This window comes from Stegostoma tigrinum, chromosome 30, assembly GCF_030684315.1.
Source record: "Stegostoma tigrinum isolate sSteTig4 chromosome 30, sSteTig4.hap1, whole genome shotgun sequence".
NCBI classification, from domain to species: Eukaryota; Metazoa; Chordata; class Chondrichthyes; order Orectolobiformes; family Stegostomatidae; genus Stegostoma; species Stegostoma tigrinum.
Genome location: NC_081383.1, coordinates 32,567,024 through 32,592,005, shown reverse-complemented (window position 1 = coordinate 32,592,005; position 24,982 = coordinate 32,567,024). Strand labels below are relative to the sequence as shown.

Genomic DNA, 24,982 nt, shown 5'->3' with positions numbered 1-24,982 from the left:
ATTGGGCTATTAAACAACATGAGCCAATCTGTGGCTCTTAATTATTTAAACGTGGACATACTGGCCCTTTTAATTGAATGCTGTAAGATGCAGAATGTAACAAATGTCCAATTTTAGCCACAGGAGCAGCCTCAACTCATTTTCTCAAAGATTTGGATGGAGCAGAATTCCAACATTCAGTTCACTGAGCAGTGGTTGTTAAAATCTTCGTGATGGCAGCTATAAAACTAAAATTTGTTATTTATTTCACAGTCAAATTCTCCTGGGTCAGTGGTTTTCAAAGTGTTGTCCATGGGAATCATCTGGGTTAAATGCAGGCTGGTCCAAAACATCAGTCACTGATGCATTACAACATGGCCAAGGGCTTTTGAGAAAACAGGCCAGAACCCTTTGCCTCATCTCTCATATAACATTACGCATTCAGATTGGCTTTCGTATACACGGCACAAGTGATCATAAACTCAAGCAGGAAGGTTGCAGTTTTATCTGGAATATTTACCTTACTGTTGATTTTGTTTGATTAATAGGTGTAAGATAAATAATGTTTTCTCAGAGTGTTGGGATGATTTAAAATGTACATTGGAATGTTTCAAATAAACATGTTCTCTTGTAGGTTCAATGTTTCTAATATGGGAAGATCCAAAGCTTTGCATGATGTAGGAAGTAATAACTTACTTATTCTGTTTAAAGTCATTCAGATCTCTAGCACAGAAAAAGGCCCTTCAGCCCATCTAGTCTTCATCAGTCAAAAACAATCACAATTATTCTAATCCCATTTAACTGAAAGTAAATTAGATAAATATTTATTATGGTTAAAATTGAGAATAAATTGCATATAGATACTTATAGATTCTTTATGTTCTCATTAACTCTGATGAATATTTTTGCTGTGGGATGGAAAAGTGGGTACAGAATCTTTTTATTCCTCATCTGAGAGGTCAGCGGGTGTAAAGGTTTAAGAGCTAATGACTTGCTTTGTATTTTAAACTTTTGATTGAAAGGCCACAACTCAAAGAATTTCTGGTGAAAGGTTTAGCGTCAAGACTGCTGCAATACGGGGGATTGTGACAGGGGTCTGCATCAGCAAATTCATGCAGACCATAAGCTGCTAGCTTTCAAATCATACCACTGTTGCAGCTGAACAGAAGCCAGATATTTCATTTATAAAACATAAAGGTTTACTAAACACAATTTATTCATACAGTCTACAGAAATACAATTCTACCTCCTTATATGTAATTTAGTGCTTTAAGGAGAGGGCAAGGCAGGGAGGATAAACAGCACTGAATCCAATATCAAATACTCGGGAGGCTGGGAATGAACTTCTCAAGCAGACGTGGTACTAAGCCTAACGAGGTTTGCAACTCAGCTCCATTCGTTGTAGTCCAGGCACATCTGCCCCAAATGGATTATTCCCATTTCAATTGTAAGAATTTTTTCAAACAACTTACTTTGTTCTTTGACTTGATTCAGTTTATCAATTTCTGAGGAAAGAAAAGATGTTATACTTTCAAATCAAGAAATGAAAAGGGACATACAAGGCAAGCCCTCTAGTCATAGAGTCATATAACACATAAACAGTATACATCACAGGAAGAGGCCATTTGGCCCATTATAAAGTCTGGTTACTAACCCTCCTTCAGAATGAACAGCTTTTCTAAATCTAATGTACCAAAACGTCTTCTAATTTTGTACACCTGTGTTGAATCATAGCTCATAGCATTACTTTCTCTGTTCAAAGAGGAAATGTCCAGGTTTCCCTTGCCTTTCCATTAACTGAAGGCCCCCATCCTCAAAACCAATCTGATAAATCTTCTGTGTGCCTTGTTCACAGCTATGAAATTTGTCCCAAAGTGTGGTACCCAGATCTGGACACAATTTTCCACCTGGGGCCTAAATATTGATTTATAAAGACAAACTGTAACTTCTTTGCTTTTGTTATTAATGCCTCTGTTTTTAAGCCAAAAGTACCTCTCCTTTTTCAATGTTGTTTTAATCTCATCATGCCAAAGTCCAAGCTCTGATTCCCCAGATCTTTCTGCCCCAATTTTAATGTTCACATTAAAGTTGCGCTTCTTATTTTGTAATGCCCATCCAAATTTTTTGCTCAAAACACTTATCACTTCACATTTCTTAGCATTAAATATCACGAGGTCCAGGTCTGCCCAATTCACCCATAGTGGGAACACTATCCATACTCCTAGCTGGATATTCACTGTGCACCACTCAAGTCTGAGTTAGATTTGTGCAATGGTACCATACTGATTAGGGGATGGTAATTTGTCAGCAAACCCTGTAAACACTTTTAGCCTGTTGTCAAAGTTTTACTGAACTGCCTGCCAGTGTGCCAAAACTTTTAATAAATTACAACAGAGTGCTTCTCAAGTGGAGTAATCCTGTTGATTAGAATTGTAAAAGGAATAGTCACCACGGGCCCACTGTCTCATTAGAGATAGTGAGTTTAACCCGAGGGTCACCATGCCAACGTGGAAGTGCGAGGTTGAGAAGAAGTGACCTTCATGCTGACCTCAGTCTGTGTGGGAATTGAACCCACACTGCTTGCATCGCAAATCAGCAATCCAGCCAATTGTATCTATCTACTCAGAGTCCACCCATTATTTGAATGTTTCTTCACACAAAAGTTAGAAGTGAAGGGAGTGTCCACATGATGGAGCTCTGAGCACTCATTATGCGTCAAACTGGGACAAGTAACGTAAGAAATAGAAACAGGGCTAAGCCCATTAGTTTGCTGCACAATTGAAAAAGATCATAATTGACCTGACTGTGGCCTTAACTCCTTTCTCGTCCCTCCCATGGGCAATAAATATTGGCCTAGCTGGTGACATCCACTTCAGTTGAAATGAATAAAATAAACTCCTTTCCTGTCCCTCCCTCAACTCACTTGTAAACCAAAAATCTGTCAAACACAGCCTTGAATATTTTTGCAATGACCCAGCCACCACTTTTCTGAGGAAGACAGTTCCAAACACCATTGAAATTCTTCCTGGTTTCCACTTACAATGGGAGACCTCAATTTTTAAATTGTTCCCCACTTTTGGATTCCACAACGAAAGGTAATATCTTCCCAGTATCTAACTGTAAACCTAACCATCCTAGAATCTTAGATGTGTCAATAAGATCACCTGTCATTTGTCTAAAATCCAACGAATGTAGTTTTGGCTTGTTCAATCTTACCTCATCAGATAGTCCCAGGAATCAAACCAATGAGCCTCCTCTGAACTGTACACAAGACAAGTATCCATCCACCTTAAGACAGGCGACTAAAACTGTACACAGTAATCCAACTGTAGTCTTACCAATATCCTGTACAGTTGGAGCAAGAGTTACCTAATTTTATGTTTCAGCCCACTTGCAATAAAGGTCAATAATCCATTTGCTTCCTACTTTCATGCTGTACCTGCTAGCCAAGTATTTTTGATTCATACACCCAGATCCCTCCATATGGCAACATTCTCTGGTTTCTCTCCAGTTAAGTAATCTGCTTTTCTTGTTTTCTGGACAAAGTGGGCAACTTCACATTTTTCCCATAGACTACTTCATCTGCCATTTTCCAGTCCACTCTCTTAACGTATCCATATTCTCTTGCAGTGTCTGAATCCTCCTCACAGCTTTTTTTCCTACCTATATTTATTTTGTCCTTTTGCCTATACTGTTAATATATTTTGCAAATTGTTGGAAACTCAGCACTGGTCCCTGTGGTACTCCACTCATTACAACTTGCTAACCTGAAAATTATTCAGATTCTTGTGCTTCCTGGTACTTAGCCAATCCTCTATCTATGTTCATTTATTAGCCCCAACACCATAATCTCTTATTGCATGCTGTAACTTTTTACGTCGTATCTCATTGAATGACATTTGGAAACTCAAGTTCTGGCCTCATTTCCAACATCTGGCACTCTTGGGGCCAGGAGACTGCACTGGATTTTGGATGTTCCTGCATTCTGGATAGCCCACTAGAGGAAGAGGAAGTTTGCGAATATGATTGCGTCCCTTCTAGCATCTCAGTGTAGAATTGTTTACATAGAGGTTACTGTTAAAAGGATGTGATCATCCAATCTATATCCAACCATTCTAATCACTAAAACCCAGTTGCGTCAAATGCTAATCATTTGCCTTAGTGAGGAGATCCTTCACTCAAATTAGAAACACAACTAGCTGCAGAGGCTAGAATTCAAGAGTTCAAACCAGCTGAGTGAGAATATCTCCAGTTCTTGGATTATCCTACTGGGGCACTGCAAACCTTTCCATTACTGCAGTTTACAGAGACCTCCACATTGCATTGAAAGGGAACATTTCGAGAAATGTGTTGATGCACAGTCAGGTACCTCTTCAAGTAGACTTTTTTGTAATGTAAAGACTATTAGCATAAACTCTTCACTTTCTCTTGAAGTGAAAATTTTACAATCAGATACTTGTTTCACACTAGATGAAACATTTAGTTCATTCCTCTTGATGCATGTGTACTATAAGGCACTGATACCAGGAGAAAGAACATTGGTTGAAGTTAAATCTATCATTCCTATAGCAACAGCCTTCTGAGGTCTAATGACTTAGCAGAGACTAAGAACTGAACGTCGGTTTATTTACTGATTGTCTTCACTAACTGAATCACCGACAGATCTCTTCCATGTCCAATTCTTCCTGATTTTGTCCTCTGGCTTCAATGCAAAATTGGTTTCTTCATTCCCACACTTACCCTATTCCAGGAGTGGTACAGATACATAGATTATCTGACAGAATGAAATTCACTTTTGTACAGGCAGATTTTGGATAATTTATTTCTGAACTAAATTTACCGATGCTCCTTCATCTGCTTTGCTAGTTAAATTTACAAGAACTATAAATTTTTTAAATCAAATGCTATTTTCCTTAACAAACCATATTTATTCTACTTGATTGTTTTAAATGCCCCAATAAGCCTCCATAACTATGGATTCTACCATTTTCCCATTGACCAATATCAGACCAACAGGCCTACAGTTGCATGCTTTCTGTCCTTCCTTTTCTGAATACAAATACTACATAAGGGGTTTTCTAACCTGCTGGGATCTTTCCAGCAACTAGGAAATTTCAGAAGTTTACAACAAATGTATTCATTACCCCTATAGCCACTTCCTTTCGGAACCTACGATGTAGACCATCAGTTGCAGGGCTCTGATCAGCCATTAATCCCAGGAGTTTTCCCACTAATTGTTTGCTCTAACAATTTTGACTGTTTTAATTTCCTCCCTCCTTTCTGCCTATTGATTCTGGAATGTTTTCTACTCTGAACAGCACACAAAATTCTAGGAAAGGTTTAGAGGGATATGCGCCAAATGCGGGCAAATGGGACTATTTCAGTTTAGGATACCTGGTCAGCATTGACAAGTTGGACCAAAGGGTCTGTTTCTATGCTTTATAACTCTGATTCTGCTGTTTCACATTATTGACTCCTCAGTCACACCTTTTGAGGGGCCAGAATTTACTTAAGTGTCTCTCTTTCATTTTATGTACTTGTAGAACTTTTATCTGTCTGTTTTCATATTTATTTGCTAGTTCTATCTCAATCCAATTTATATCTTTCATTAATCATCCTTTTCTCATTTCAGTTTTTTTCCAAAGTGTCTGGGCTCCACCTTTGCAGCACTGTACACCAGTTTTTCAATTTAATACATTCCTAACATCTTTAGTTAGCCACAGGTGGCATATCCTTTTCACCGTGTTACTCTTAGTGGGATATATTTTTGTTAAGAGTTATGAAATATCTACTAAAACGTCTGCTAAAACTTCTCTACCTTGCTACCTTATCATCAATTTTTCCATTCCATTATAATGAACTCAGTCTTCATATTGTCTTTATAATTGCCTTTATTTAAGTTTAAATCACTAGTTCAGACCCAAATTATTTACCCTCAAATTGAGTGTGAAAGTCTAATATGTTAAGATCACTCGTACCTGTAGTATCCTTTACTATGAGGGCAATAATTAGCAATTTCACTATTAGTCAAATTTTTAATTATATTTACAGCTTCTGAACAGATATAAACTGTAAAATGAATCCTAGGCAAGAAATTAACAAAAGAATGGTGGTTGCACCATGAACACTTCAATTTATGTAATGGATAAGCACAGTGCTATGTTGGGACTAAAGCTTGGATGTCCTGGAGTTAAAAATATTGGCTGTGGTTTTACAAACTAGACAGGCCAGTTCCCAGTGCTGCCTTCCAGTTAATTTTTGGTAATTAAACACAAGAGTCTGCACACTTTTCCAATTCTGCTTTTAAAAATTGACACGCACATTGTAGTCAAACTGTACTCCTAAACAATGCTGCCCAGCAAGCCAACCCGTCGCATTCATACATCGAAATTAACAATGCAAATTTCCTAAGCCGTACAGGAATTTATAACTGGAGACAGTGGGGGAAAAATAGAGTCTTGCTGTATGGTAAAAGTTACTACAACTAATGTACACAGTAGTCATAGTTGGGCTGGTACAAGGAGGATAAGAAAGTAATGAAGATGCTGTCGATGTTGTGAAATTCCAGCATTACTCACTATCACGTGAACATTGGAGAATATAGTGTACTATTGGCCAAGTCATGATCACAAGCAAATAGCTGGGACACTTTGAGTAGTTTTTCCTGATGATTAACCTGAAGGTAGTATGTCAAAGAATAACTGCAAAAAGAGAGGCAGAGCCACGAATTTCAGTGACCAACACTGCACTGTATTTCAATGCATCAACATGCCTCTGAGCCTGGATTTCACTCCTAATAACAATAGATTTGAAACTATTTTCTTGTTCTTTCTTCTGTAAATATCAGGGGTTATTCTTCTAAATTAATAAATGGTGTCCCTTCAGAACATTTTCGATTTCTCGATGAGGAAGTTTAATCAAAGAGCAGTTAAACTTTAACACTAGATGCACCCTACAACTTCAGCCACTTTCACTGAAATTAAATCAACAGCAAACTGTATTTATATAGCATCTTTAACACAGCAACCATCCCACGGTGCTTCACAGTGGTATTATCAATGAAAAAATGTCACACAGAACCACATAAAATCATATCAGAAAAGGTCAGAACAGGTTGGTTTAGAAGGAGCATCTTGAAGGAAGAAAGAGAGTGAAGAGATTCAAGGAATGTTTCCCAAAGTTTAGAACTAGATGGTGACAATTCCAGACATGAAATTCCGAGTGAGTAACTGGCAGCTCCATTTCCTGCTCTCAACCTGTTCCTCCAGGCCTCCACTTTAGCCAGGAGGCCCTGTCCCCTCACGGCACACTCCGTGGGTACTGACTGTCTGCACTCCATGGAAGTTGGCACCAAACATGCATCAGCCTTGCCATTTCTAGAATTCAATTATCCACTTCGTGCTCATTTTGGAACACTTTGACACCTTGCATTGTAATGTTGCTCCAGGCAATTTTATACACAGAACGGGCACTCAATCATGAATGGAACAGGGTGCATCGCAGAGCCCTTTGTGTGCCCTATTATCCCTCATTCATTCTACACCTATATAGATGCTCACAGCATGTTTTGCCTTACCTTGATTTTTAGCACATTGTCACATAATTCAGAATTTACAGGCTCACAGGATTACTGTTTCATCTTATCTCTTAGCACAGACATAAATCCAGGCAACTGGCTATGTTTGTGAGCAATGATCATGTTGCTTTACAGCACTATGCCCTGTCAATTTCACAAATGCAACAAAATGTATTAGCAATGTACGCAACAAACACACTAAATGTCCTTCAACCAGACAATCTCAAAGATAAGGAGAGTATCCCTTTTTCAAGTCAAAGGGGAGCCGTTGTCAATGGGTGGGTACCAGCACAGTACGTCAGGGGCATCTTGGATGTAGTCAGTCAAAAATTCAAGTAGCCAGCTTCAGGACTTCCATTTCATTACATTCCTAAGACTGGGCAACAGTCAGTCCTAAACAATGGCAAGATGTTATGCTACGCTGGGCATTAGGGAAAGAATAACACTCCCTTAAACACGGTTCAAACATGATTTGGCACTAAGAATGGTTTGCCCCTGAGGCTTGATTCTTGTAACTGCAGTTACGATGACACTAGATCTGACAGGTGATGATGTAAAGTGGCAACACATCGAAAAATGTGAGCTTTTAGTTCTCATTCCCTCACCATATTCACTATGTGCACTGTGAAGGGCTATTTGTGGCTGACAGCAATTGACCCAATGGACAACTGGACTTTAAGTACAATGAAGGAAATCCTAGGAAGTCCAGGCACTGCCACTGGCAAATGCTAGATAACATGAGAGAGGTGCCTCAGAGTCATGCTGTATTCATGATAAGGTGAGCTGTGGAGAATTGCAAAGGATAAATCCTCAGAGGACATATGAAGTAACAGTGCAGGAATGGACAGAGGCTAATTACAACTGATTTTCTGGCGATGATGGATGATTAAGAATTTGTGTTAATATCCATGAGTCTGTTATTTTCAATGTGCTGAAGTTTGAGGAGAGTGGAAGATGGTAGGTTGACTAAGAGAGCTTTCAGATAGCTCAAACCTGAGATAACACAGGCTGGGATAACATTTCAGTTACAGATCGGCCAAAGTAGGGCAGAAATGATTTGGAGTGGAAATTGTTGATCTTTGTATTTAGGTGATTTGAGGGCAAGTAATGATCGTCTTTGGCCAGCAGCTGGGAGAAAAATGTGGTAAGTGATGAGAATGTGGAGGTGGGAAGGAATCAAATAGGATAGCTTTAGTTTTCCTAAGGTCTACTTTCCGAACAAAAATACAGCTTCTTTAAATTGTAAGGCAGTCTTTATTAACAGAAGAAGGGGAGGAAAGTGCTTGAAAGGTATAACTGGATGTCACATCTATCTACATGTGGAAGCTGATCTCATTTCTTACGGTGACATTAGTGTGGATTAAACATGAATCTTTCGGTGACTTAACAGGTAATTCGACAGGATTAGAAGATGAGATATTGGTACAGATTCTTAAGTCACAACTGGATAGGTAAGAGCAAAATCAGTTAAAGACTGGTCAATTGCAAGAGCATGATATTGTTGGCAATGCTTAAAGTTGCAGAAATGATAATACACTACACACACAGATGACAGAAAATGTCATTTGGGGGATTGGTTAAAACTATTTCGGCATGTGGAAAAAAAAAGCTTGTCTGGAAAGATTCAAACAAAGAGTTTGTGAAAAGACGGAGAGATGTGAGAGGGGTATTCACTAACTCCCCCGAGCTTTCGATATGAGAAAGAACATCACACTCTTTGCAACATTCTAAAGCAACTCATGGCCAATGAGACACTAATTCACAAAATCACATAAGTGATAATGGTGTGGAAAGAGGCTATTCAGCCCATCATGGCTGTACCAGTTCATTAAATGAACATCATTACCTAGTGGCAATCTCCTGCTATTACCCTATACCCTGAAATGAATCTGCCCCATTACACTTCCAGGCAGCGCATTCCATACCCCAACTACTTGCTGAGTGAAAGTTTTTCTTTACTTCACCTTTGCTTTTTTTTTGTAGATCACAATTAACATTGATAGATAATTATTAGCCAGGCCACTAGATAAAATTCCCTCTCTTCTACAGCTACGACATTGTTCACATCTGTCTGAAGCATAGGCAGGAGTTTGGTTTAATAACTCCTCTGAAAGATGCCACCAAAAACAATGCAGCTTCTCCTCAGTTTTTCACTGGCATGTCAGCCTAGATTATGTGCGTTAAGTCTCAGGACTGAAAGTGGAAATCAGATGGAACCAGGAGGAGTCTTACCATTCAATCACAGCTGATTCTCAATTGGAATCAGATTAGCAAATGTTTCAGTCAGTTGGAAATGCAAGCAGGCATCAGAACTTGAAGGACCAGTGTGTTTAGAGTTTGGGAGGAACAGGAGAGAAGATATCTGAGAAACAACCAAACTGACATTAAACTTACAAAGTTAAGAAAAATAAGAAAGACAAGGCTATCTTATCGAACCTCAACCAGGTGAGGCTGTGGAATGGGAGCAAACATAATAACTCAAAGTTTGCACCTGGAAATGCCACTTTAGATTTATATGACTGTTTCAAATTGGAATACTGTACTTTACTTGAATAATCCATACAGAATGTTAAGATGAATGGTGATGGTGCAGGCTATATGCAGTGAACAAAACATTTAACTAGGGGTAAATAAATATCCTTTGCATTTGAAACTGGGCTAAGTAATTTAGCACCTTTTTAATTCTGTGCTTCAGTTAGAAACAAGGCTCAACAATTACAAATATTCAAGTCGATGGGTTGTACAATACAAAACAATGAGCTCTTTTAAATGTGGAAGTTTTGAAAAATTAAAGTGGTAAAATGGCTTTAATGCACGTAACAAATCAGATCTGCCAATCACCGTTCATGTTCTCAAAAGTAGCAAGTCTGGGTCTGACTGATTCTTCACAATGTGCTGCAGCTGGCCTCTACTGCACATGTTTAACATCAGCACACCAAAAGGCTAGATGGTATGCTTCATTATAGGAACATACAAACAAGGGAGAAGTGTAGTCCACTTGGCTCTTCAGGTCAGCTCCACTTTTCAAAAAGATCATGGCTGATCTAATTTTAACTTCATTACAACGTTCCTGCATGCCCCCAGTCATCCTCCATCCCTTTGATGATCAAGAATCAGTCTATGTCTGCCTGAAAATTAGTTAAAGATTTTGTATCTCTGCCTTTTGAGGGCAGCACAGCAGTTAGCACTATGTCCTCACAGCACCAGGGACTCAGGTTCGATTCCACCCTCAGGCAATTGTGTGGAGTTTGCACATGCTCCCTGTGTCTGCTTGGGATTCCTCTGGGTGCTCCAGTTTCCTCCCACAGTCCAAAGATGTGTAGTTTAGGGCTTGGTCATGCTAAATAGCCCCGAGTATTCCAGGGATGTGCAGGTTAGGTAGATTAGCCATGGAAAATGCAGGGTTACAGGGATAGGGTAGTAGTATGGGCCTGGGTGGGATGCTTTTCGGAGAGTTGGTGTGGACTCAATGGGATAAGTGCCCTGCTTCCACACTGAAGGAATTCTATGAAGGAAATTCAAATAATTCACACCCACTGAGAAATTAAATAGTTCCTCATCTCTTGGATGAAAGTAAGCCAGACTCATTGTCTCAAATTTTATCAATCCTTTGACACTAGGCCTAGAGATGGGAAACGATTGTGGGATGTGGTATAGCTTCCTGCTGCTATGTCATTTGAAAGCCAATCACCCACTCCTGGACAATACTTAACAGATAGACTGCAGGAGTTCGAGACGGCACTTCACTACCATTTCTCAAAGACAATTAGAAATGGGCAACAAGGCTTTGACAGTGATGCACACTGCCCAGCAAAGTATTTTAAAAATGTACTTGTAATATGTTGAGGTAAACAGATTGCATCAGTAAAGGGTACGGTTGCAGAATGAAGCATGTAATCACCTGCAGAAAGAAACTTGCTGTTGATTTACCACAAATTCTGGAACTCTGCCAGAAAGGATTGTGCAGTGATTATTCTTATCTGGCACAGCAACCCTGAATAAATGTCATAATAATCACAGAGTGCCTACAGTTTGGAAGCAGGCCATTGAGCCCACTGAGTCCACACTGAACCTTTGAAGAGCATCCCACCCAGACTCACCCCCCTACCCAACCTGCACATCTCTGGACACTACGGGCAATTTAGCATGACCAGTTTTCCTAACTTGCGCATCTTTGATAATGGGAACTGCAGATGCTGGAGGATCTAAAATAACAAGGTGTGAAGCTGAATGAACACAGCAGGCCAAGCAGCATCTTAGGAGCACAAAAGCTGATGTTTCAGGCCTAGACCCTGGGTTCAGGCCCAAAACGTCAGCTTTTGTGCTCCTAAGATGCTGCTTGGCCTGCTGTGTTCATTCAGCTTCACACATTGTTATCTTGTGCATCTTTGGGCTGGTTATTTACAGTGGTCCTGAATGAATAAGAACTTGCATTGATCGAGTCCCTGTAACATGTCAAGAACAATCTGTGATACTCCACAGGAACATTAATAGACAAAATTTGATCCCTAACCCAATATCTCTGCATGTGACTTGGTGACGAAAAGCTTGATTGATGTTGTAGGTTTTAAATTTTAATTTAAAACGGAGACTAAATGGAGAAAAGGGTATAACTTTCAACATTTTAATTAAAAACTGAGACACATAAGAACCTCAAATTGGAGGAACACAGAGATCACAGAAGATTGTGGGGCCATAGGAAGGTACTAAGACAAGGAAAGATAAAGCAAAGGAAGGATTCAAACACACGGATGAGAGCTTTAAGACTGAGCCATTATCAAGGCATCAGTGTCTAAGTTTAAACACCTCTTTAAGAAAATGTAGTCAAGCTAAATTGGTACGTACTCCCAGCTATAATAAAGGGACTTATCAGAGCCTCTCAAGTATTATCACAGTTTAGACTTCCCAAAAACAGCCTATAGTTAACCTTGATAGCATTTTGGGTCCAAGCAGTAACTTCCAGTCATAGAAACATAGAAGGTATGAACAGGAGGAGGCCATTTGGCCCTTCAGGCCTGCTCTGCTATTTTTCACAATCATGGCTGATCGTCTAACTCAATAGCCTAGTCCTGCTTTCTCCACATAATCTTTGATCCCATTCACCCCAAGTGCTATATCTAACTGCCTCTTGAATACATTCAATGTTCTGGCATCAACTACTTCCTGTGGTAAGGAATTATACAGGCTCACCACTCTTTGGGTGAAGAAATGTCTCCTCATCTCCATCCTAAATCATCTATCCCGAATCCTCATACTGTGACTCCAGGTTCTGGACACCAAGATTTGGGTTGTTGAGTTGTCTGCTGACACTTGTCTATGTTGAAACAACCAGAAATACTAGAACAACGATGTTTCTTTCAGGACAGGAATAGTTTTATTATCTGAAGTCTGATCATGTACAATATCCCAAACTGTTGAATTGTTAGAGATGTTAACCAATGTGGAATTGCATCATCATGTTCTGACAGCCCTAGGTTTATTCCCTGGTTTGTGGTAAATTAACTAAACCTTACTCAGATTGATGCGTCAGCATTCTTGGGCTTGGGATGGGTCTATTTCTGACGGCTGTAGTTACTTCTATTAGAAGGTGCCCCATGCGGTATTCAGTGAGGACACAATTGCCAAGATAGCCTTGATACTCTTGGGATCACGCTGACAATCAACCTAGTCACAGGAACATGGTAACAGATGAAAATCTGTGTAACCTTACCCAGCAGGAGACTGTACCATCAGAAAACAATGGGTAAAAATTGGAAAATAAAGATATGAATACTACGTTGGAATTCATTATAAGCTAGGGATAGTGAATCACATTTTAACATTTCAACAGTGCATTGGGCATTACACAGAGAGAAAAAGAATTTACCATGATCATTGAGATACTCTGCTTCTGGTTCCATGATTTCAAGAAGCCCTGGACCTGGTTTCTCTTCCTTCCCTGTGAAGAAAAGAACAATGACAAGGTAACAAGAAGAAAGATTAAACATAAATATACATCACAATTTTAATAGGGTTCCTAAATCAGATTGATTGAAGAAAAGTAGGAGAGCCCCTTCATATGGTGGACTACCATTCCATGGTATTTGTTCCTTGTAATGGAGACATTAAACTCAAACTTAGTGACTACTTCAGTAAACATCTACATGCTATCTACAAGCAAAAGCCTCACCATTCTGATTCACGGCTTCAACTGCCTCTCCCATGCTCACTCTAGCTTTCTAATTTCAACCTAGAATCATAGAATCTCTACAGTGCAGAAGAAGGCCATTCAGCCCAGCGAGTCCAAAGTGACCCTCCCATCTTATTTCTGTACTCTTGCCTTTCCCATGGCTAATCCACCTAGCCTGCACATCCCTGTACATTATGGACAATTCAGCATGGCCAGTCCGTCCCAAACTATCCATCTTTGGATTGTAGGAGGAAACCAAAGCACTCAGAGGAAACTCACAGAGACAAATGGAGATTGTGCAAACTCCACTCCCTCCCCAGGGTGGAATCAAAACCAGATCGCTGGTGCTGTGAGGCTGCAGTGCACACAACTGAGCCACTGTGTTACACTAAACTCCACACAACAGCCTCACACCTTTCTCCTATACACATACTGCCCCTAACAACTTCGCAGATGGAACTTCCCCTCCTGAAAAATAGAGGAGGGAAAGTCGCTGGAAAGAAAGATGATCAGGCAGATTGGCATTGGGCAGACACCCACAATCTTCTCACCACCACAGGAATTAAATTCTGAGCGGCAACACCCAAACACTCCCATCCCACCGCTAATTGAGGTTGTTTAGATTGGTTCATGCAATCACTTTTAGTAAGGGTAAATGCCTGCAGCTATATTAACTCTAGGTGGGATGAGAAAGTATCTGCCTACACAAAGGGTAAACTAGTGTGGGGAAATTGTCAGCTTGCGGGGTGGTTCCTTTGATCTGCAAAATTTGTGCAAGGTTGCTGAACTCAATCTAGGAAAGGAAGACCCAACTTTGCCTCCTTCCTTCTCCCTATGACTCTCACCAAATGCCCTTACCTTTCCTGGGAGCCAGCAGTGAGGAACAGTAACGGGTGGTGTTGGGGAACAGGAGAGTGGAGGGATGAGGGGGAGGGGAATATCTCAGCAGCAACCTTGGCCTTCACTGTGATGTCATCAGGTTCTGAAGCTGCTGGTCTCTGATTTGCCAGTAACTCCAGAGCCTCCCGGTCCAGGGTGCTAATTCCAGGCAAAAACCCACTGATAGCCAATCAGATTTATTCAAAAAACTGGAAAATCCTGGCCTCTATTTTGCCCCTTCTGTCTGTCAGTTTCATATTCAATAAGGTCCCTGGTATGGATGTGGATGTGGTGTATATGGACTTCAGCAAGGCATTTGATAAGGTTCCCCCTGGTAGGCTCATTCAGAAGGTCAGGAGGAATGGGATACAGGGGAACTTAGCTGTCTGGATACAGAATTGGCTGGCCAACAGAAGACAGCGAGTGGTAGCAGAAGGAAAATATTCTGCCTGGAAGTCAGCGGTGAGTGGTGTTCCACAGGGCTCTGTCCTTGGGCCTCTACTGTTTGTAATTTTTATTAATGACTTGGATGAGGGGATTGAAGGATGGGTCAGCAAGTTTGCAGATGACACCAAGGTTGGAGGTGTCGTTGACAGTATAGAGGGCTGTTGTAGGCTGCAGCGGGACATTGACAGGATGCAGAGATGGGCTAAGAGGTGGCAGATGGAGTTCAACCTGGATAAATGCGAGGTGATGCATTTTGGAAGGTCGAATTTGAAAGCTGAGTACAGGATTAAGGATAGGATTCTTGGCAGTGTGGAGGAACAGAGGGGTCTTGGTGTGCAGATACACAGATCCCTTAAAATGGCCACCCAAGTGGACAGGGTTGTTAAGAAAGCATATGGTGTTTTGGCTTTCATTAACAGGGGGATTGAGTTTAAGAGTCGTGAGATCTTGTTGCAGCTCTATAAAACTTTGGTTAGACCCCACTTGGAATACTGCGTCCAGTTCAAGTCACCCTATTATAGGAAAGATGTGGATGCTTTGGAGAGGGTTCAGAGGAGGTTTACCAGGATGCTGCCTGGACTGGAGGGCTTATCTTATGAAGAGAGGTTGACTGAGCTCGGAATTTTTTCATTGGAGAAAAGGAGGAGGAGAGGGGACCTAACTGAGGTATACAAGATAATGAGAGGCATAGATAGAGTTGATAGCCAGAGACTATTTCCCAGGGCAGAAAAGGCTAACACGAGAGGTCATAGTTTTAAGCTGGTTGGAGGAAAGTATCGAGGGGATGCCAGAGGCGGGTTCTTTACACAGAGAGTTATGAGAGCATGGAATGCGTTGCCAGCAGCAGTTGTGGAAGCAAGGTCATTGGGGACATTTAAGAGACTGCTGGACATGCATATGGTCACAGAAATTTGAGGGTGCATACATGAGGATCAATGGTCGGCACAACATCGTGGGCTGAAGGGCCTGTTCTGTGCTATACTGTTCTATGTTCTATGTATATTGTATCATTCTTCCTTTCTCGTTCTTCTAACATATTTTCAGCAGCTTGACTTAGATCATCATCCTTTATCGTCCAGCACTTTGCTCAATTTTACAATGTTTACATGCTGTTAAATACTTTAGTCTCTTCTTTAAGAGATAGAATTTCTGTTATCTTATTCTTTATCTGCTGCTACTCTCTCTTTGTCTCCTATCTTTGTATTGGTCATTTTGGACAGTTTAACAAGGAAGGACTCTGTTTCTTTCATCAATTCTGAAGCAAGGTTTCTACCCAAAAACATTCACCCATCATTCATCTTTCAATTATCGATCATCAGACTCTGTATTTCCAGCACTCAAACCCCCGGACCAATTTCTCCCATTAACAAAGACAGTAAGGGAATTCTCACCAACTCAGCAATTTGTATAATCTTGTCACATGCCAAAGCTTCTTCTGAATAATTAATACTGCCTGTTTCACAGCATGTACCCATTAACCTATTTCAAAGATACATTACCCTTTGTAAATGTTCACCTAACTTCTCTTTCCATTCATAAATCAACTGTTTGACTCATGCTTGATCAATGTCACTCATTAGACCATAAGACCTTAAGATATAGGGGCAGAAATAGACTCTGTTATTCAATCAGGGCTGATAAGTTTCTCAACCCCATTCTCCTGGCTTCTCCCTACAACCTTTGATCCTCTTACTAATTAAGTTCTATTTCTAACCTTAGAAAGTTCAATGAAATAAACTCTAAGTCTCCGCCCTCTGCAAAAAATGCACTTAATAACTTTGGTAAAAAGGTGTAGAGCTGGATGAACACAGCAGGCCAGCAGCATCACAGGAGCAGGAAGGCTGACGTTTCGGGCCTAGACCGTTACTGGAGAAAGGTCTAGGCCCGAAACGTCAGCTTTCCTGCTCCTCTAACACTGCTTGGCCTGCTGTGTTCATCCAGCTCTACACTTTTTTATCCCACAGTCAACAGCATCTGCAGTTCCTACTATCTCTCATTTAATATCTTTAGTCTTTTCATCTGCAACTGAAGGCAACAAGTATTTGGGTTGTTTTTTGCAGGTCACTCTCTTCTCAAAGTCAACAAATACCCAACATCAAAAAGTCACTGCACAGGTATCAGATTACCTGCTGCGAATGGTGTCTTTGTTGGCTTTTTTAGAAGCTTCTGATGGATCACTTCACCACTCTCGACATCTTCCTGCACAAAACCTAAAATAAAGTGACAGGGATAGCAACTTTGATGGGTGTTTTACACAAGATCAACACAGTGGTGTTCACAAGCAATTACGTCCTCCGTATATCAAATATCTCTCAAGGGTGAAATTCTAGAGTAAACAGGGGGAGACATAGTTAATTTTGACATAATTTGACCAAGCTGGGTTGGCTGGGGTGCGGGGGCAGGGGAGGGGGGGGGGGGGGGGAAGTAGGTGGCATTGATAGGACCCAATCACAGGCTTGTTGTACAGAATATCAATCAGAAATGAAATCGGCCAGTAGTTGAATAATAAATGATGGCCAATGCAGCCGTGCAGGCAGCTTAGGTTAACATTAACCTTGTCTTTTTACCAGTTGAAAATAGGTCACTGAAGGGATAGTTAAACAAAAATAGAATAGATGCATTTTGGACACAACTGCATTGCTTGAAACAAAGTTGTGATAGTTTGATTGGTTATAGCATTAAACTGGTGAAAAACAAATGTAGATAAGAATCCACATTTAGATAATGTTCTGAACACATTTAATCACATTGATTAAATTATTTTCTGAACTACAGTCACTATTAGAGTCATAGAACTGCACAGTATGAAAATAGGCCAGATATCCTAAATTAATCTCATCCTATTTGCCAGCATTTGGCCTATATCCCTCTAAACCCTTTCTATTTGTCTACCCATCCAGATGCCTTTTAAATATAGTAATTGTACCAGACTCCACCACTTCCTCTGGCAGCTCATTCCAGACACACCACCCTGTGGATGAAAATGTTGTCCCACTGTTAAATTTTTCTCCTCTCACCTTAAACCTATGGCCTCTAGTTTTGGACTTCGCTCTCTTCTCAAAGTCAACAAATACCCAACATCAAAAAGTCACTGCACAGGTATCAGATTACCTGCTGCGAGTGGTGTCTTTGTTGGCTTTTTTAGAGGCTTCCGATGGATCACTTCACCACTCTCGACATCTTCCTGCACAAAACCTAAAATAAAGTGACAGGGATAGCAACTTTGATGGGTAGATAAATTTGGTAGATAAATAGGGAGGGTTTAGAGGGATATAGGCCAAATGCTGGAAAAAACCTTGGCTATTCACCTTATCCAACACCCTCATTATTTTATAAACCTCTATAAGGTCACCAGTCAGCCTCCAACGCTCCAGGGGAAATAGCCCCAGCCTATTCAGCCTCTCCCTAAGGTTCATAGATCATAGAACATAGAACATTACAGCACAGTACAGGCCCTTCGGCCTTCGATGTTGTGCCAACCTGTCATACCGATCTGAAACCCATCTAACCTACACTATTCCATGTACGTCCATATGCTCATCCAATGACGACTTAAATGTACCTAAAGTTGGCGAATCTACAACTGTTGCAGGCAAAGCGTTCCATTCCCTTACTACTCTCTGAGTAAAGAAACTAACTCTGACATCTGTCCGATATCTTTCACCCCTCAATTTAAAGCTATGCCCCCTCGTGCTCGCCATCACCATCCTAAGAAAAAGGCTCTCCTTATCCACCCTATCTAACCCTCTGATTATTTTATATGTTTCAATTAAGTCACCTCTCAACCTTCTTTTCTCTAATGAAAACAGCCTCAAGTCCCTCAGCCTTTCCTCGTAAGACCTTCCCTCCAAACCTGGCAACATCCATATAAGTCTTGTCTGAACTCTTCCAAGTTTTGCAACATCCTTCTGGGAGACCAGAATAGAACGCAGTATTCCACATTATACAGGTTATTATGGCAGTAAGTTCATATACAACAAGGGATTTGAATCAGTAACCGAGATGAATGACCAGTTTATATAGTTTATAACGGTGTTTGTTGAGGGTAGAACACTGAGAAATTTCACTGGTAACCATGGTCTTAGCTTGACAGTCCAATTTGTAGTAGGTATCTGACTACCCAGAAAGATGGTAGAGTGATATTCTTTCAGGACTGTGTTAGCCATGGTCAAGTGCTGGGGTAAAAGCATTGGCTTATGTCATAATGTGCCAAGAGTAGCAGTAATAACTGAGCTAACTTAATCCACTCAGCTATTGCTTTCTACATTTACAGCAGTTTAACAATGTGCCATGCACCAATAGCGTCAAAGTCAGGTCATTAGAGAACACTATCATTCCACGCCTGGCTTTTATCATCGTAGGTTAAATATTGAGTGGTACAGACATTCTCCTAGCTCTAAGATGCTCAGAATGCTTATGGAAATGACTAGGATTAGTGTAGCCAAATGATTAGCCATGAAAAAAACTTTAAAACTTGTCAGTCTACATCTTCTGTGCATAATGAAGGGTCACTGCAGAAAATAAGTCTCGTAACCATCCCTCCGCCAGCAAGTCATCATGGTTTGGACTTATTCACTGGAGCACAGGAGGTTAAGAGGTGACCTTATAGAGTTTTATAAAATTATGCCACATATAACTAAGGTTAATGATAGGGGTCTTTTCTCGAGGATGGGGGATTTCAAGGCTGGGGACACACTTTTAAGGTGAGCAGAGAGAGATTTAAAAAAGACATGAGGGGCAAATGTTTTACACAGAGGGTGGTTTGCATGTGGAATGAACTTCCTGAGGAAGTGGTGGAAGTGGGCACAGGTACAATGTTTAAAAGACACTTAGATAAGTACATAAAGAGGAAATGTTTGTAGTGATGTGGGGCAGGAGCAGGCAGGTGGGATTAGTTTAGTTTAGGATTATGTTTAGCATGAACTGGTTAGACCTAAGGGTCTGGTTCCACGCTGTAAAACTCTTATGACTCTAAGTTCAGTGTAACCATTTGTTATTGTGAAATAACCAATAGATCTATGAACAATCTATGAGACGAAACATACTCATATTGACTTCATAGTCCATTGATCTTTCCAAAGGCTTCAAAACTCCATTGGTTTGTTGAACAAAATAATTGATTACTTCCTGCTTGCTGCTGCACAAGATCTGGAAAATATCAGAAAATTTTGTTAAGGCTTTAACACAACTTGATTAACAGACAAAGCAGAATATTGGTACTTAAAGTGCATATGTTTCACATTGAACATGTAGGATTGGTGTGAAGCAGTTTGGATAGCTGATGTTGGCTCAGTCTGATTCCAGACCAAAATACAATAGAACTCATTCCTCTGGTCAGTTGTATTTCTTTTTCTGTCTGGTGTCAGCTTGGGTTCTCCCTGATTCAATTCATAATGTAACTGCACCCTCATTGTAAAGTTAAAGTACCATTTTAAAGTTACAACAAATATTTGCTGTAATCATTTCCTACCAACATTAAAACATGAATGGTATGTTTGCAAGTACGTGTGGTATTGGCATTGAAGACATATTATCTGTGATGAAGGGTCAACTGACAGAGAAGTAAAATGTACTTTAGCTTCATGACAAGGTTGGCAGAGAAGTTTGTGAATGTTTTCCCATGGTTGCAAAGAAATGCACTCAAAGTTCAGAGTTTCAAAACTTCAATCTTTCTTATGTAGGTGTGAAGATTTAATGCTGGTTTAGAATTGGCCAAAAAGTATTATGATCAGGTTATGATCACGTATAACAAATATAACTTCTAAAAACATTTATGTTAGCATATATTTCTGACCTATAAATGCTGATTCCTCATGGGGGTATGGTTCCCACATATTATCTTTCTCCAGCAATTCAGTGAGTTGCCTGAAATGAAGTGATCATGGACACACAAATATTGGTAATAGGTGATTTCATCACAAAGCTCACTCCATTTTCCCCTGACAACTACATAATTACACTTTCTAATATCGCTCACTGAGTAGCAATTTCAGTATGAGATTGCAGGGTGATTCTTCCTCTCTGTAGCTCAAGAGTCTAACTCAGGAGGACTGCCAGTCTAAATCTGATTGCTAAAACCCTGGCACCTTCCTGCACTGTATCATGCAGAGCAACAATGGAAGGTGCATCTGTCAGCTGTGCCTCTCAATATGAGAATTATTTTATAGAGAAATAATTATACAGCCATTTACTCACTCCACCCTCGACTTCAATTATGTATCCATTTTCTGCACAGTGGATTCGGTAATGCTTTATAAGTGCTTTGCTGAAAATGGAAATAAAATTTTACTTTAGCAAATCACTAACATTTTCTACTTCTAAGACCATTTTCTCATGCCCTTATCACAATGCTTCAGATTCTAACTTGCATTTCTTCAGGACATGTAAACTTTGCAATCCCGTTATACCTTGAGTCTTCTTTGCCCTCTATAATAGACAGACTTCTGAAACTCATTTAACATTTACCCAATCATTTGTTTTCACCATCGCTTGCTTTCTTCCAAGTTGCATTTTGGCTCAGTCCAGGGTTTCTCCACAAAATAACATTCTACTGCTTTTTGCTTTAATATAGTTACATTGTTTGTCTAAGCCCATTAAGCTTTCAAATCCTAACTTTGTAATTTGTTGCAAATTTAACTCTTATTTGAAAGAGATACTTTGTATTCCTAACGTTTGCAACCTAATCCTTACCCGACTTAATTATGGGAGAAGTGTGGTCGAGTGAACCCAAGCACATTTAATGAAGTTGCAATTGAGGGGGCTTCTTCAAATATTTGAAACTGTATGAGCTCTTCCGTCACTGTTACTGGGTCTTACTTATCGATTCCCTTTCTTCACAGATATGTGGATAGCTAACTCCCATGATTTGCAGCAATTTAAGGAAGTAGCTTACCATCGCCTGCTCAAGGGTATTGAGGGAATAGCAATAAATGCTGCCCCAGCCAGCAATGCCCACATCCCATGACCAAAATATCCAGAAATTTGGCTTTCTGCCTACTGAGACAACAAGGTGTAGAGCTGGATGAGTACAGCAGGACAAGAAGCATCAGAGGAAGCAGGAAAGCTGATGTTTCGGCCCTAGACCCTTCTTCAGAAATGGGGGAGGTGAAGGGGGGTTCTGAAATACATAGAGAGGGGGGGAGGTGGATAGACGATGGATAGAGGAGAAGTTAGGTGGAGAGGAGACAGACAGGTCAAAGAGGCAGGGATGGAGCCAGTAAAAGTGAGTGTGGGTGGGGAGGTAGGGAGGGGATAGGTCAGTCCAGGGAGAAGGTCAAGAGGGTGAGATGAGGTGAGCAGGTAGGAGATGGCAGTGGGGCTTGAGGTGGGAGGAGGGGATAGGTAGGAAGAAGGGCAGGTTAGGGAGGCGGGGATGAGCTGGGCTGGTTTTGGGACGCAGTGGGGGGAAGGGAGATTTTGAAGCTTGTGAAGTCCCCATAGATACCATTGGGCTGCAGGGTTCCCAAGCGGAATATGAGTTGCTGTTCCTGCAACCTTCAGGTAGCATCGTTGTGGCACTGCAGAAGGCCCAGGATGGACATGTCGACTGAGGAATGGGAGGGGCAGTTGAAATGGTTCGCAAATGGGAGGTGCAGTTGTTTAGTGTGAACCAAGCATAGGTGTTCTGCAAAGTGGTCCCCAAGCCTTCGCTTGGTTTCCCCAATGTAGCGGAGGTCACAACGGGAACAGCGGATGCAGTATACCACATTAGCAGATGTGCAGGTGAACATCTGCTTGATGTGGAAAGTCTTCTTGGGGCCTGGGATGGGGGTGAGTGGGGAGGTGTAGCACTTCCTGCAATTGCAGGGGAAGGTGCCGGGGATGGTGGGGCTGGAGGGGAGTGTGGAGCAGACAAGGGAGTCATGGAGAGAGTCGTCCCTCCGGAAAGCACAAAAGGGTAGGGAGGGATAAATGTCTTCAGTGGTGGGGTTGGAATGCAGATGTCGGAAATGTCGGAGGATGATGCGTTGGATCCGGATATAGGTAGGGTGGTACGTGAGGATGAGGGGGACTCTGTTTTGGTTGTTATTGCAGGGAAGGGATGCGAGGCATGAGTTGTGGGAAATGCGGGAGACATGGTCGAGGGCGTTCTCGACCACTGAGGGGGGAGGTTGCAGTCCTTGAAAAACGAGGACATCTGAGATGTACGGAAGTAGAATGCCTCATCCTGGGAGCAGATGTGGCAAACGTGAAGGAATTGGGAATAGGGGATGACATTTTTGCAGGAAGGTGGGTGGGAGGAGGTGTATTCTAGGTAGCTGTGGGAGTCGGTGGGCTTGAAATGGATATTGCTTTCTAGGTGGTTGCCAGAGATGGAGACAGAGAGGCCCAGGAAGGTGAGAGAGGTATAAGAGATGGTCCAGGTGAACTTAAGGTTGGGGTGGAAGGTGTTGATGAAGTGGATGAACTGTTCAAGCTCCTCATGGGAGTGGCGATACAGTCATCAATGTAATGGAGGAAAAGGTGGGGTTTAGGGCCAGTATAGGTACGGAAGAGGGATTGTTCCCTCAGAATCTCAGCTTCTCCAGCATCTGCAGTTCCTACTATCTCTTTCTGCCTATTGATGTCTTTTGATTCTAGACATCAATGATGGTGAACTGGGAAGATAATATAAACAGTCAAGTCCAGTCACTTGCTTCAAATAAATGGTGCTGCTGTGAAATCCTGTATAGATTTGAATACGCCTTCGTTTCAGTGGGATATGAGTCAACAGGTTTGGCTCTAGTCTTGTACAGAACCCCTTCCTCATCTCTGTTTCCAGTAACATGATGACTGCATCAGCAGATCCTGCCCTAAACTGGAAAATGTCCTCACATTTATTCACAATTTTCTCTCTTTTCATCTTCACATGGTCCATCACAAACCCTCCCCTTCCTCAACATCTCTGCCTCCTTTCAGTCGATATGCATTATAATTCTTCTGATCCACTATAAACCTTCAGACTTCCACAGCTGTGTTGACTACACTTGCTCACATACTGCTTCTTCTAAGGACTAGGCCATTCTTTCAGTTTCTCTATTGCTACTGTATGTGTTCTGCTGAAACAGCCATCCTCACCAGTGTTTGTAATATATCTTTCATCTTCCTCAACTGAGGATGTGCCTTCAGAGAAATTGACAGGGCCCTTGATAGTGTTCATCCTTTTCTCTTCCTTCCAGTCACAATAATATTGCATGGAAAATTAACTGACAGGACATTTTGCCCTCTTATTAGAGAAAAACAGAGATAGAGAGAGACAGAGAGACAACGAGTGATGAGTCACGTGAGGGTCACCATACTTTAGGCAAGGGGTGAGGTTGATAAGGGAGGACCTTCATGGTAACCTTAGCCAGGGTGGGAATTGAACCTGAATCATTGGCGTCACTGTAAATCACATACCATCCATCCAGCTAACCGGCCCATCAGACAGGGCAAATACACATTAGGTGACCACTCTGCGAGAATTTCTATTTATGCATGATTCAAAGCTTTTATTTCTAATGTCTGCTCTGGCCTGTGTGTCCTTGGCCTCCAAACACATCAATGAAGCACGACTGGAGGACGACCACCTCAACTTTTGATTCGGCACCTTAAACATTTTAAACTCAGCAATTTCAGATTTTAAGCGCTGCCCCCCTATTTAGTTGGAACAGCAGGTACTGATGAGTATTCTGTTGTTCCCAGTTAAACCTCCGAAGGCCCATATTTCACTTCTTTACTTGTCCCATTGCTATCTGCTTTTATCTTGCACCAGCCTGCCCCTTGTCATTTAATATCTTCTGTTTCCCACCCTATAACAGACGTTCCTTTTTATTTCCTCCCACCTCTGACTTGCAGCCCCTAAAACCTGCAGCATTGTCACTGGAGGTCACTGACCTGAAACATTACTTCCGTTTCTGTCTCCACAGATCCTGTTCCACCTGCTGAGTATTTTCAGCTTTTTCTTCACACTC

At 41.2% G+C, this 24,982-nt stretch overlaps 1 protein-coding gene across 5 annotated transcripts in view; it reads right to left on the bottom strand.

Moving 5' to 3' along the window:
• The window catches only part of LOC125465699 (signal-transducing adaptor protein 1-like), a 95,600-nt gene that overhangs the window by 45,930 nt on the left and 24,688 nt on the right, over window positions 1–24,982 (bottom strand). For 4 of the 5 annotated variants that reach the window (XM_059638475.1, XM_059638472.1, XM_059638473.1 and 1 more), the window contains exons 7-12: window positions 21,246–21,315; window positions 20,096–20,198; window positions 18,162–18,245; window positions 17,177–17,260; window positions 13,422–13,493; window positions 1,452–1,484 (exon numbers count right to left, since the gene is read on the bottom strand). In XM_059638475.1, the coding sequence (XP_059494458.1) occupies window positions 1,452–1,484; window positions 13,422–13,493; window positions 17,177–17,260; window positions 18,162–18,245; window positions 20,096–20,198; window positions 21,246–21,315 (446 nt within the window). The remainder of the gene's footprint in view (window positions 1–1,451; window positions 1,485–13,421; window positions 13,494–17,176; window positions 17,261–18,161; window positions 18,246–20,095; window positions 20,199–21,245; window positions 21,316–24,982) is intronic. The other variant, XM_059638474.1, reaches the window with a different exon arrangement.